Source organism: Stegostoma tigrinum, chromosome 5 (assembly GCF_030684315.1).
Source record: "Stegostoma tigrinum isolate sSteTig4 chromosome 5, sSteTig4.hap1, whole genome shotgun sequence".
Classification (NCBI taxonomy): domain Eukaryota; kingdom Metazoa; phylum Chordata; class Chondrichthyes; order Orectolobiformes; family Stegostomatidae; genus Stegostoma; species Stegostoma tigrinum.
In genome coordinates this window covers 124,567,190-124,580,001 of record NC_081358.1, presented here as the reverse complement: position 1 = coordinate 124,580,001, position 12,812 = coordinate 124,567,190, and the positions used below count along the sequence as shown (strand labels likewise).

The 12,812-nt window shown below is 45.3% G+C and overlaps 1 protein-coding gene across 1 annotated transcript in view; it reads right to left on the bottom strand.

Moving 5' to 3' along the window:
- Positions 1 to 231: 231 nt before the first annotated feature.
- LOC125451783 (cadherin-2-like) overlaps positions 232 to 12,812 on the bottom strand; it is a 164,512-nt gene continuing 151,931 nt past the window's right edge. Inside the window, exons 14-15 of the mRNA XM_059646358.1 lie at positions 11,810 to 11,974; positions 232 to 1,666 (exon numbers count right to left, since the gene is read on the bottom strand). Of these exons, the coding sequence (XP_059502341.1) occupies positions 1,457 to 1,666; positions 11,810 to 11,974 (375 nt within the window). The 3' untranslated portion in view covers positions 232 to 1,456. The remainder of the gene's footprint in view (positions 1,667 to 11,809; positions 11,975 to 12,812) is intronic.

Genomic DNA, 12,812 nt, shown 5'->3' with positions numbered 1-12,812 from the left:
GTCTATGGAGGGGGAGCCAGTTAATGTTTCGAGTCTGACATGACTCCTCCTCAGTGAGTTGAAGTTGGGTAGCTCCTCGTCATCCAGCATAGATATGATGGGCTGAAGGGCCTTCTCCCTGCTGTGAATCTGTGAGAGTCTTGATTTCCACAAGTCCAGTTCATCACAGGGCAGCATTAGACATAGACAATCCTTGCTACAGGCTGATAAAATAAACTCAGACCCCAGCAAAAAATTCAAAAAGTAGCCTTTAATTTATATCCGGGCCAGAGGTGAAATGTTCTGATTCTGGTACACAGCAAAACTGGCAGAAGCCATTGTCACAATTTTCTCCTGGATCAAAAGCTGTTCTTTAATCTGTGTGCCACCAGCATCTTCCCTCACCCCTCTTCGTATTTGGTACAAATCATGTAAAACATTTGTGCTAATTAAGAATTAGAAAAGAAGAATAGTTGTCATGGTCTATCTAAGTTTTCAAACTGGTCAACATCACTTGCTCCAAAAGCATTTCTTCGTCAATACCTATTCCCTTTGTGAAAACAAACGGTAAAAACATGCAAAAAAGAAAAATATGAATCGCCCAAAGTTTCTCTCTTTTTTTTCCTGACGACATGATCTGAAGGTTTGGAACTGGTCTGTCGAATAGGTCTCTGAACATTATGTACACTTTCTTTTTGTACAAACAGAAAAAATAAAACAAAAAAATTAATACCACTTTTCAGCTCGAGGCTGAAATTAAACTCTCATTTTCTTCTCTGGCTTGAGAAAATGTAAGTTTCACAGTGCCGAGACGAACATCAGGGGACACTGATAACCTTCAGTAAGTCTCAGCGTGTTTCAATTTACTGCAGTGCTTTTGAAAATCTGTGATCTGAAATCTGCTCACTTTCCCCGCTGAAACAAAAAGCGATACTTACTTCTTTTTTCGAAAAAGAAAAAGATTTGGTGTCCTTAGCATCTTATTTAAACTAAAAGCAGAGAATAGCTCACCATTGTCTAACCGAGCTTTGAGTAAGCCTCTCCACTGTGCTGCAATTGGAGAGGATCAAGAGAAAGAGGATTATCACTTCAGAGATGTCACAGGTACTTTTAAAGCGTGTAACATAAATCTAATGATTCTGGAGATCAAAAATGTGTACAAAAAGGCACAAAATCCCGGTGCTTCTGTACTTTGAGATTCAAGTGTAACAGAGCTCTCATCAATATTTCCTTTAAAACAGTGTCAGTTTACCAATAACTCCATTCACGCAAGTAGTTTGCAGCCTGTACCATAGCTTCCAATGTGTGTTTTAACAAGTTGACTAACATGTAAAAGCCTAGCTCTTTTTTTTGTCTGTGTGCGTGCGTGCGTGCCTGCGTGTGTATTTGTGTTGGCTGCTGCTGGAAACAAATCAGTCAGAAGTTCTTTAAAAAGAGTCTGCAAACATTCCCACTTGCGCTGGAGAGGAGAGAGTGCCTAGCAGTCGCTGCCACCACCATACATGTCTGCCAGCTTCTTGAACCGGGGGCCCCAGTCATTCAGATAGTCGTAGTCCTGGTCTCCCCCAGAACTTGTCGAGTTGAGGGAACTCAAAGAGCCTGCGGTGGAACCACTTCCCTCGTAGTCGAACACCAGCAACGAGTCGTAAGGGGGTGCTGTGGGATCGTTGTCTGCGGCCTTGAGCCCCTGAAATTTGCAAGTTGGTAAATGAGAAAGGAAACAGTTACAAAACGCTCGCTTTGAATTTGCTTACCCACCGGTTCAACACTGAAGTGCAACTTCACCGGGGCTACACCCAAACAGTAAAAGCTAAAACAGCCCTGCAGCCTTTTGGCATTTAAGCCTCATCGCCCATATTCCCTCGTGTTTCTTTGTTCAATCATGGGGTGTGAGCATTGTTGCCCAGGCCAGCATTTATTGCCGGAGAGTCAACCACATCGCCACGTAGGCCAGACCAGGTAAGGATGGCAGATTTCCCTCCCTAAAGGGCATTGATGATCCGGATGAGTTTTTATGACAATTAACCTTGTTATGGACCAGACCAAACTCCCAACTAAAAATGTGTTAGTGACATAGTCTGGACCCTAACTTTTTTCCTTATTTTAAAGGCATGAGCCACGATTGTGTTCCAAAGCAATTTCATTGGTCAGACCAGCAGGTATGAAGCAAAAACACACTATAGTTAAAATACAATAAACGAAAGACAGAATTGAAATAACTTTATGCTCTATTGGATAACTTAACCGACTAGTAGATTATTTAACTACTGAACAGTAACTGTTCCAATATAGTAACATCCCATAAACACACTCTTGACAAAGGCAAATTAGGTAAAATAGATTGTCTCACTGGCAGTTCCTCAGTTCAAGAGGGAATCCATCAAAACTCAGAGAGAGACAGTGCGTGAGAGAGAGCGCATGAGAGAAAAACACAGGGTGTTGTATGGCAGCTTCAAGACCCCAGCAACTGTGACTATAAAACTAAAAATCCTGGTTCAGTAGGAGCTTGCCCCATCCACTCAGGCTGCTTCTATTGTTCCCATTTTTAGAAAAATGGGTGTCACAGGCTGTTTACTGTTAAGGGCTTTTGATAGACACCTCCACACCTCTGCCTTAAAACCTCTCTTCCACAAGAATAAAAATACCAGGACAACCTCTCTTCCACAAGAATAAAAATACCAGGACAACATACAACACCAAAGCCATCGTACCATCACACCAGCAGCTACATGCTCATCATTCAGTCAGCTCTTCATTGCAGGTATTTACTGAATTCAATTTTTCAACCTTGTCATAGGATTTGAAGCCAAACTCTTAGAATATTTATCTGAGATTCTGCATTACCACTATGTTACTGTCCTGGTCCTGTCAACAGGTCAGAACAGATTCTCTACAACTGGTGGGGTAGCTGCCTTACAGCACCAGGAACCTGGGTTTGATTCCACCCTCGGCCGACTGTCTGCGTGGAGTTTGCACATTCTCCCAGTGTCTGTGTGGGTTTCCTCCGGTTTCCTCCCACAGTCCAAAGATGCATGGGTTAGGGTGGATTGGCCATGCTAAATTGCCCCACAATCTTTAGATATGTGCAGGCCAGTTGGGTTAGCCATGGAAGAGCAGGGTTACACTGATAGGTGTTGGGTCTGGGTAGGATGCTCTTCAGAGGGGGAAGTGTCGACTTGATGAGCCAAATGGTCTGCTTCCACACTGTAGGGACTCTACGTTCTATGTTTTCTGACTTTAAAGACATCCTGTTAAGCCTCACCCTCAGCATTTGTAAGAGGGACAATGTCTTGGTGCCAAAAAGAGACTAGAACATTCGCCAGTGCCTCAATATGCTTTCCGTGGGACAGCGAGACTGACGCTTGAAGGTAGTCTGGATTGGTTAGCACTACATTCACTGGAATTTAGAAGAATGAGGGAGAAGGGTCTCAGAAAACCTATAAAATTCCAACAGGACGAGACAGCATAAAAAGCAGGGAAGATGACCAGGGAATCCATATCCAGGGATTAAAGTCTAGGGATACAGGGCCATTTACATAAAAAGATAAGAAATAGGAGCAGGACTAGGCCGTTCAGCCCTTCAAACCTGCTCTGCCATTCAATAAGATCATGGCTGATCTTTTCACGGACTCAAATCCACTCACCCGTGCTCTCACCATATCCCTTAATTCCTTTATTGTTCAAAAATTATCTACCTTAGCTTTAAGAACATTTACTGAATTAGCGTCAACTACTTCACTGGGCAAGGAATTCCATAGATTAACAACCCTCTGGGTGAAGAAGTTCCTTCTCAATTCAGTCCTAAATCTGCTCCCTCTAATCTTGAGGCTATGGCTTCTTGTCCGAGCTTCACCTGCCAATGGGAACGTTCTCTCTACTTCTATCTTATCTATTCCGTTCATAATTTTATATGCTCCTATAAGATCCCCCATCAGTCTTCTGAATTCCAATGAATACAATCCCAATCTACTCAGTCTCTCCTCATAAGCCAACCCCCTCAACTCTGGAAACAACCTAGTGAACCTCCTTTGCACCCCCTCCAGTGCCAGCACAGCCTTCAAGTATGGACACCAAAACTGCACACTATACTCCAGGTGCGGCCTCACCAGCACCTTATACAGCTGCAACATAACCTCTCTGCTTTTAAACTCAATCCCTTTAGCAATGAAGGACAAAATTCCATTGGCCTTCCTAATTACTTGTTGGACCCGCAGACCAACCTTCTGTGATTCATGCACAAGGGCACCCAGGTCCCTTTACATAGCAGCATGCTGCAACTTCTTACAACTCAAGTAATAATCCCTATTACTATTACTCCTACCAAAATGTATGACTTCACATTTATTTACATTGAATTCCATCTGCCAGACCTTCGCCCACTCACTCAATGTATCTATGTTCCTCGGCAAAGTTTCACAATCCTCTGCACGCTTTGCTCTGCCACTCATCTTAGTGTCATCTGCAAACTTTGACACCCTACCAGTGTTCCCCAACATCAAATCATCGATATAAATTGTAAATAATTGGGGCCCCAACACTGATTCCCTGAGGCACACAACATCAAATCATCTATATAAATTGTAAATAATTGGGGCCCCAACACTGATCCCTGAGGCACACAACATCAAATCATCTATATAAATTGTAAATAATTGGGGCCCCAACACTGATCCCTGAGGCACACCACTAGGACTGAGTTGAGGAGAAATGTCTTCATCCAGAGAATGGGGGAACCCGTGGAATTCTCTGCCACAGAAAGCGGCTGAAGCCAAAACATTGAACGCTCTCAAGGAGTTAGATAGAGTTCTTAGGGCTGAAGGGATCAAAGGATTTGGAGGTGGCGGTGAGATCTGGACATCTCCTTTTCATTTCACTGTTTCTTTTATCTCTGCTTCTGTTTTTAAGCCTGCCTTTGGTACACTAAGATGGTGCTGGATGATGGTGACTTTGTAAACGTTATATTGTATTTCTGTACTTGCGTACGCATGACAATAAAATCTAAATCCATAAACTGGAGACCAGCAGCATTCACAGAGCTCCGAGTGTGGTTGGATTTACTAAGACTACCCAGGAACGAAGTCTGCGGGGGCTGGGGAAATAATGTAACTGGGTTAAACAAAAATCAAACCAAGCCCATTAGCAGGTTCTAAGTAATTCATACAACAGGTGAGGCATAGGCTAGGTTCTGGTTCCGCACTTACACAAACATTTTGTTTTGTTTTTGAGACACCAGGAATTCCTTTACTCATTCTGAACAACAGGAGAGGTGTTATGTACATAGCTACTGCTCAACTATGGAATCAACAGACTAAACATCGCGGGTCATTTTAACTAAAAACTCCTGAGACGGCAACATTGATTTAATACTCCCAGCTGAAAAAAGTGGCCGAAGTGATGACCAGAGGTAATGGAATAAAACCTCAAGGAGCTGGGCTTTCTCCAGTTCAAAAGTAAATGCATATCAACCTTTGAGCTCTGCACATTATCCTTAGCGTTAAAGACTTTAAAAAAATTGAAAAGCTAAAACAGGATAGTGGACAAATAACTTCAGTAACAGTGCAGGGAACAATCAGAAAATAGTACAGCATAGGAAGAGGCCATTCAGCCCAGAGCCATCACTTGCTCTTTTGAAATTAATCTAGTTAGCCCTACCGCACATATTCTGAAATTTGTTTGTCCTTCAAGTATACACCCTATTTCTTTTTGTAGTCTCCAGTTTCCGAGATCTAGTAATCAACAGGCCTAGACTAATGCTGTAAGGGCACAGGTTCAAATCCCACCACGGCTCCATGTGGAATTTAATAAATACATTCTGGAATTGAAAGCTAGTCTCAGTGACGACAACCATGATTATCATAAAACCCATCTGCTTCACTAATGTCCCTTAGTCAGGTGAATCTGCATCCTTACCTAGACTGGTTCACATGTGACTCCAGACCCACAGCGACTGCCCTGTGAAATGGCTAAGCGAAGGGCTGTGTTCATGGGGCAGTTAGGGACGGGCAACAAATTCTCAGTGAAATCCACACCCCGTGAGGGAACAAAACTAAAAATTTGGAATGCATTTCGCACCCTAGCGGACAATGCAGCCATATCCCAACCACTTCCAATTACACACACAAATGGTTCTCACCATGATGTCTGTCATCTCTGAAAACCTCAAATTTGTGCCCCTTCTCAGATCCTCGAAACAGCTATTGTCCATTTATTCCTAAAAATAAACTTCATCTCTCTACTTGAGGAGAATAATCAAAACGAGTATAGCTGTGCAGGGCTATATGTGATCTAAATGTAGATGGTATGCGTCACTAGTTAGACCCAGCTGATGACTTTGGTTTGTACTCATTCTTGCAAGGGATGTGGGTGTTGCAGGCAAGATCTGCCTTCGTTCCTGAACTGAGTGTTTCACGGCAGCCACTTCAGATTCAACCATATCACAGGAACCATATAGGACCAGACCAGGCCTTCCTGAACATGCATTTAGTGAACCAGACGGGTTTTACAATGCAGTTGGCAGTAATTACATTATCCCTTCAAACCAGCTTTGTGTTTATGGAATTTAGATTTTTGTGACACTCAACACTTCCACTGTCATACAGTTGGGCCGACTTTTGATTCCATTATTACTGAATTTAAATTTCATCATCTGTCACGGTGTGATTTGAACTAATGCCCTCAGAACATCAGCTCAGGTGGCCTGGATTACTAGTCCTGAGACATTACCATTACACTACTCTGGCTACAAATTGGATGGTGGGACTTTGCGGGTTTGTACAGCTTTAGATTCACCGTGAGTCATACAGTGGCCCTGGTGCTTCAAACTGGAGCTAAAACCTTACAAACGATGTCTTGACAAAAGCAAGAAGACAAGGAGACGCTGCAGCAGTTACAAAGATCAAGCTGACGGTGATCCTGACTCAGCCAGAAATGTCAGAGTCACAGAGCATGCAGAAAGACCCTTCAGTCCAACCAGTCAACCACACTCCCAAACTAAACTTGCCCCATTTGCCTGCATTTGTCCCGTATCTCTCCAAACCTTTCCTAATCATGAACTTATCCAAGTTCCTTTTTATCGTTGTAATTATACCTGCATCCACCACCTCCTCTGGCAGTTCATTCCATTCAGGAACAACCCTGTGCGCAAAAATGCTGCCCCTCATGTCCTTTTTAAATCTTTCTCCCTTCACTTTAAAAATATACCGTCTAGTTTTCAACCTCCTCACTCGAGAAAAGACCCTCATCAGTCACCTTATCTAAGCCCCTCGTGATTTTATGAACTCATTAGAAAGGTCTTGCCTCAACCTCCTATGCTCCAGTGAAAGAGTCCCATCTTTCCAGTCAATTTTTAAATATTAGGCATAAAGCATGGAAATGGAGCCTTCAGATTAACCCATCCATACCAACCAAGCTTCCCAAACTAAATTAGCCCAATTTGCCCGCGTTTGGCCCATATCTCTCTAAACCGTTCCTGTTCGTTATCTACCCAAAGATCTTTTAAATGTTCCCTACAACGGTGACCATGGGAAACAGGAGGACTACGCCATTTGGCCCTTTGAGTCTGCTCCAACATTCAAAATAGTCATGGCTTATCATTGAACTCAGTTCCCTGTTCCCACTTTCTCCCCCATATCCACTGATCCCTTTAGCCCTAAAAAATACATACATATACTTCTCGAAATTATACAATTGTCTGACCTCAACTGCTTTCCGAGACAGAGAATTTCACAGGCTCCCCTCTCTCTGGGTGAAGGCATTTCTCATCTCAGTCCTAAATGGCCCACCCTGTACACTTCAACTATGGCGCCTTGTCCCATAAGTCTGAATCATCAGGAACATCCTTCCTGTTTTGAACCTGTCTAGGCTTGAGGCAAAGACTTCCACAGGATCATCACCCACTGGGTAAAATGAAATACACTTTGTAATGCATTAAAAATGTTTGGTTGACTGCAAATCATTTGGAAGCCACCCTGAGGTCACAACAGGTGCTATACAAATGCTGATCTTCTCTCTGCCATTCCTACAGTCACGGCAAACCGCAGCTTGAGAAAGGTTGTTTCAACAAATTATCTCTCACTTTCCTTTTTTCTTCTTTCATTATCCTCTCTCGATTGCTGTGAATGTTCCACTGAGTCAGACATGTGGGAGCCAGCTCCCTTTTGATGAAACTGTTCATTACGAGGCTCTCAGAACTCCATTTGTTCAAAGCCGAGATTCAAAATTAATATCAAATACTGGCTGATGAATTATCTGCCTTTCAGCATAGTTTCAGGACCGCACCATTAGCTGTTTCTATGCTTCACACCCTCCACATGCAGGACATTGCAAATGTGTTGGTATAATTATTCTGCTTCAATTATTAAAGTGGAAAATTGGCTATTTTCCACTCAGTGCCTCACAACAAGCTCGTCATATTCAGGTCAAATAAACACAATCTTTGCTGCATAAGCAAAGGGGAGAGCTGCACGGAGGAAAACCGTCAACGCTGAGCCTAAAACAGAACGGCCATTCGGATTTTAATTTTTCAATTTGCTAACTGCCCAGCAATTAAGAGCCAACTACCTTGTATCTGGAGTCATATGCAGTAATTTATATATATTTTAAGATCTTGTACGTTTGGGTTTGTATTTTTACATTTGAACTAGTGGCATAAGGGCTTTCTGCACCTGAAGGGTTTTAAATGATTAATGCTTAAGTATATTTATAAACACAATGATTTCTTTTTAAACAGGTTGAGAGCTAGCCTCTAAGAATTAACAGGTTTTAGTCTATCTCTGGAGAATTAAAGAGAGTGAATGAAATACATAGCGTAGTACATTAAGGTTCTGGATTTCTTAAGTTTAGGGAACACCCAACATCTTGGAGAGAAGCCTCTTAGTTTTAGTTTCAGTTTTGGGTAGTTCTGCAGGAGACTCAACTGAAACAGGATGTGTAAACCAATTACTTGAGAAAGGGAGAGCTAATTTAGATTTATGAGAGATGTTACCTCATTAATATGGAGTTTAACAATAATTCCAGACCAAGAGTGCTTGGGCAAAACTCTGAAGGGGTTATTTGAAGCTGAGAAAGTTGGAGCCTTTGTACATCTGGGCTTGAAAAAAAAGGCCATTGAGTTCTCCAGGTTGAAAGTTGAAGCCATAGTTAAATTTAGCCTAATGGAGGTGATAGAGAAGGAGATTCTCTCTGCTGCAAGTACTGTAAAGAGATGTATCGTGATCTGTAAAGGAGTGCTGTTAGAAACTGTAAACAAGAGTTATTTGGTTAAAAATGTTTAAACTTTATTGTGTTCCCCCAAATCTTTAAATTTGTGTTGTATGCATGAAGTTTGGTTTATTCTATTTTATATTCATTACTTTACCCACTAGAGGAGCATTTCCAGTGATAATGGGAACTGCAGATGCTGGAGCATTTCCACTTCTGTGGAACTCTCTCTGGTCGTAAAAATCTTCATTAATGTAAAAAAGTCAACTCTTTTGTGAAATCCAAAAACGATTTAAAAGAGATTCTTCCCCCCCCCCCCACCCCCCAAGTGCAACAGCTCAATTTGCAATCAATCACTAATGCTAAATTAACACACTGAAATGTTAATCCATACTTGTAAGTAACTAATGACAAACTGGGATTAGGTATTTCATTGCATTTTCAGCACTAGGCAAGGCTAGTCAACTCAGTTGGCTCATGAGAGTGGGTCTGCTCCCCATCACCATTTCCTTCTAATCCATTCTCCTTCGCGTGTTTCTCCAGCTGCCTTGCAATGGATTCACTGCAGCAAGTGCAGAGGATCCCATCCCTACCCTGCAGCCAAGCTCCTCATCACCAGCTGGCAAAATGACTCATGATAGATGGGCTGAACACTTAGGCACATGACTGCGTTCAAGTCAGCATCTGACCACAACATGTAGGAGCAGATTTAGGCCATTTGGCCCATTGAGACTGCATTACCATCTGATCACAACTGAGACGTTTCTCAATCCCATTCTCCTACCTTCTCCCTGTAACCCTTAATCATAGAGGACCTCTCTCTGTCTTGAGTACACTCAATGACTTGGCCTCCACTGCTTCCTACATCAATCGGCTCCCCAGAGTCACCACCCACTAGCTGAAGAAATTCCTCCTCATCTCAGTTCTAAAGGGTCGACTGTTCACCCAGAGACTGTGCCCTCGGGTGCTAGTCTCTCCTACGAGTAGAGATAACATCTCCACGTCCAGGAGTCATAACGTCCTCCTGAAACGCACCCAACGCCAGCTACCCCGAGTTCCATCAAATATAGGCTCCTTCATACCTCATAACACACAAGATAGCTGTAGGAGGACTGTGCTCACCTACAGCTCATCCTTTATTTGCTGCCAAGGTTATAAATGGGATAATAATCTGCATTTATGCAGTGCTGTTACTGCTGTACCCTATCCCCCAATATGATTCAGAGGAGCGTTATCAAATAAAATTTGACAATGAGCCACATAGGGAGATTAGGAGGGCAGATCACTTTTTATTTTAAATTAATAGAAAATGTAGGGCAGATCCACAGAAAGGCTGGGGGATGGGAACTTCGGATAGAGTCATACAGCATGGAAACAGACTTCCACGCTGACCAGAAGTCCCAATCTGATCTAGACCCATTTGCCAGCATTCAGCCCATATCCCACTAAACCCTTCTTATTCATGTCCCCATCCAGATGCCTCTCAAATGTTGTAATTGTACCAGCCTCCACCACTTCCTCTGGCAGCTCGTTTCATATACGCACCACCCTCTGCGTGAAAATGTTACGCCTTAGGTCCCTTTTAAACCATTCCCCACTCACCTTCAACTTGTGCCCTCTAATTATGGACTCCCCCACCCTGGGGAAAAGGTTTTGGCTGTTCACCCTGCCCATACCCCTCATGATTTTATAAACCTCGATAAGGGCACCTCTCACCTTCCAATGCTCCAGGGGAAAATAGCCCCAGCCTATTCATCCTCTCCCTATAACTTAAACCCTCCGACCCCAGCAACATCCTGGGAAATCTTTCCACACGTTCTCAAGTTTAACACCATCTTTCCTATAACAGGGAGACCAGAATTGACCAGACCTTGTGGTCTTGGCAACGAAAGCGCCGGGATGGCAGCAGAGTAAGTGAACTCAAGGATGGTTACTTCACCGAAGCAGTGGGGAGCCTGTGGCATTCTCTACCCCAGAAAGCGGTTGAGGCCAAAACATTATGAATGATTTCGAGGAGGTGGACACTGTTCTTAGGGCTAAAGGGATTGAAGGATTTAGGGGGGGATTGAAGGAAGGATTTAGGGAGGGATTGAAGGAAGGATTTAGGGAGGGATTGAAGGATTTAGGGAAGGAGGGAGGGAGAGAGGGAGGGAGGGAGGAAGGGTTTGGGGAGGGAGGGCGGAAGGATTTGGGGAGGGAAGGAGGAAGGGTTTGGGGAGGGAAGGAGGAAGGGTTTGGGGAGGGAAGGAGGAAGGGTTTGGGGAGGGAAGGAGGAAGGGTTTGGGGAGGGAAGGAGGAAGGGTTTGGGGAGGGAAGGAGGAAGGGTTTGGGGAGGGAAGGAGGAAGGGTTTAGGGTGGGAGAGGAAACAGGGGACTGAGTCGGATAATCAGCCATGATCACATTGAATGGGGGCGCAGGCTTGAAGGGCTGAATGGCCTACAGCAACTCCTAATATTGTTATTTCTATTACAGAACCGGAGGCGGCCACTCAGCCCTTTGTGTCTGCTCGGCCTCTAAAAGAGAGTGTCACTGGGTGCCCATACAGTTCAGGAGTGGGCCGTTTGGCCCCACTAACCTGCTATCACACTCCCCTAATGCCCACTTTTCTCTCATTGAGCGGGTCCATCTTACCTCGTTGATGAAGTCTCCAATGTCACCGGGGTGAGGGGCGGCAGAGCGGACAGGATACTGAGGCTCAGCATGAATGGGCCGTTCATCCACTCGTCGGATCCCAATGGGTTTTATCGCATCGGGCTCGACTGCGTCAGGCTGCTGGAGCTGGCTCAGGTCATAATCCTGTCAAAGCAACCGATTAGGCTCAGGTGGTGTCCCACTGGGCCCAATAACCCCACCCTCACCCCTACCCCGCATCCCTGTCACCCCGCCTCTGTCCAACAGGACCCAATAACCCCACCTCCCCCTCACCTGCATCCTTGTCACCCCGCTTCTGTCCCACTGGGCCCAATCACCCCACCCTCACCCTGCCTCTCTCCCACTGGGCCCAATCACCCCACCCTCACCCCCACCCCGCAACCCTGTCACCCCGCCTCTCCCCCACTGGGCCCAATAACCCCACCCTCACCCCGCATCCCCATCACCCCACCTCTGTCCCACTGGGCCCAATAACCCCACCCTCCCCCCCACCCTGCTTCACTTCCCCCCTCACCCCCGCCTCTGTTCCACTGGGCTCAATAACCCCGCCCTCACCCCGCATCACCCTCACTCCGCCTCACCCTCACCCCACCTCTCTCCCCGTCCGCCCCCTCACCCCGCTTCTCTCCCCCTGCCCCCTCACCCTCTGCCCATCACTGCCTCTCTCGCCCGCTCCCTCACTCGCCACCCCCGTCACTCCACCTTTCGAACACCCAGCTCCACCATCTGCAGCCCTCCTACACACTTGCCCCCGCCGTCACTCCATGCCCCCACCACTCACTCCCCGGCCGTCCCCTCACTTCCTGATCCAAACCTCCCACTCACTCCCTGACCCCTTGCATACTCCGACTCATTCCCCGGCCCTGCCCCCGCCTCTCAATACCCCTGCAAAATCCTCAGCAGCCCCTGCCCGCTCCCCAGCCCCTCCCCCCGAGCCCCCACCCCCCATTCCATCCCTCCCCATCCGCCCCCACCCCCATCC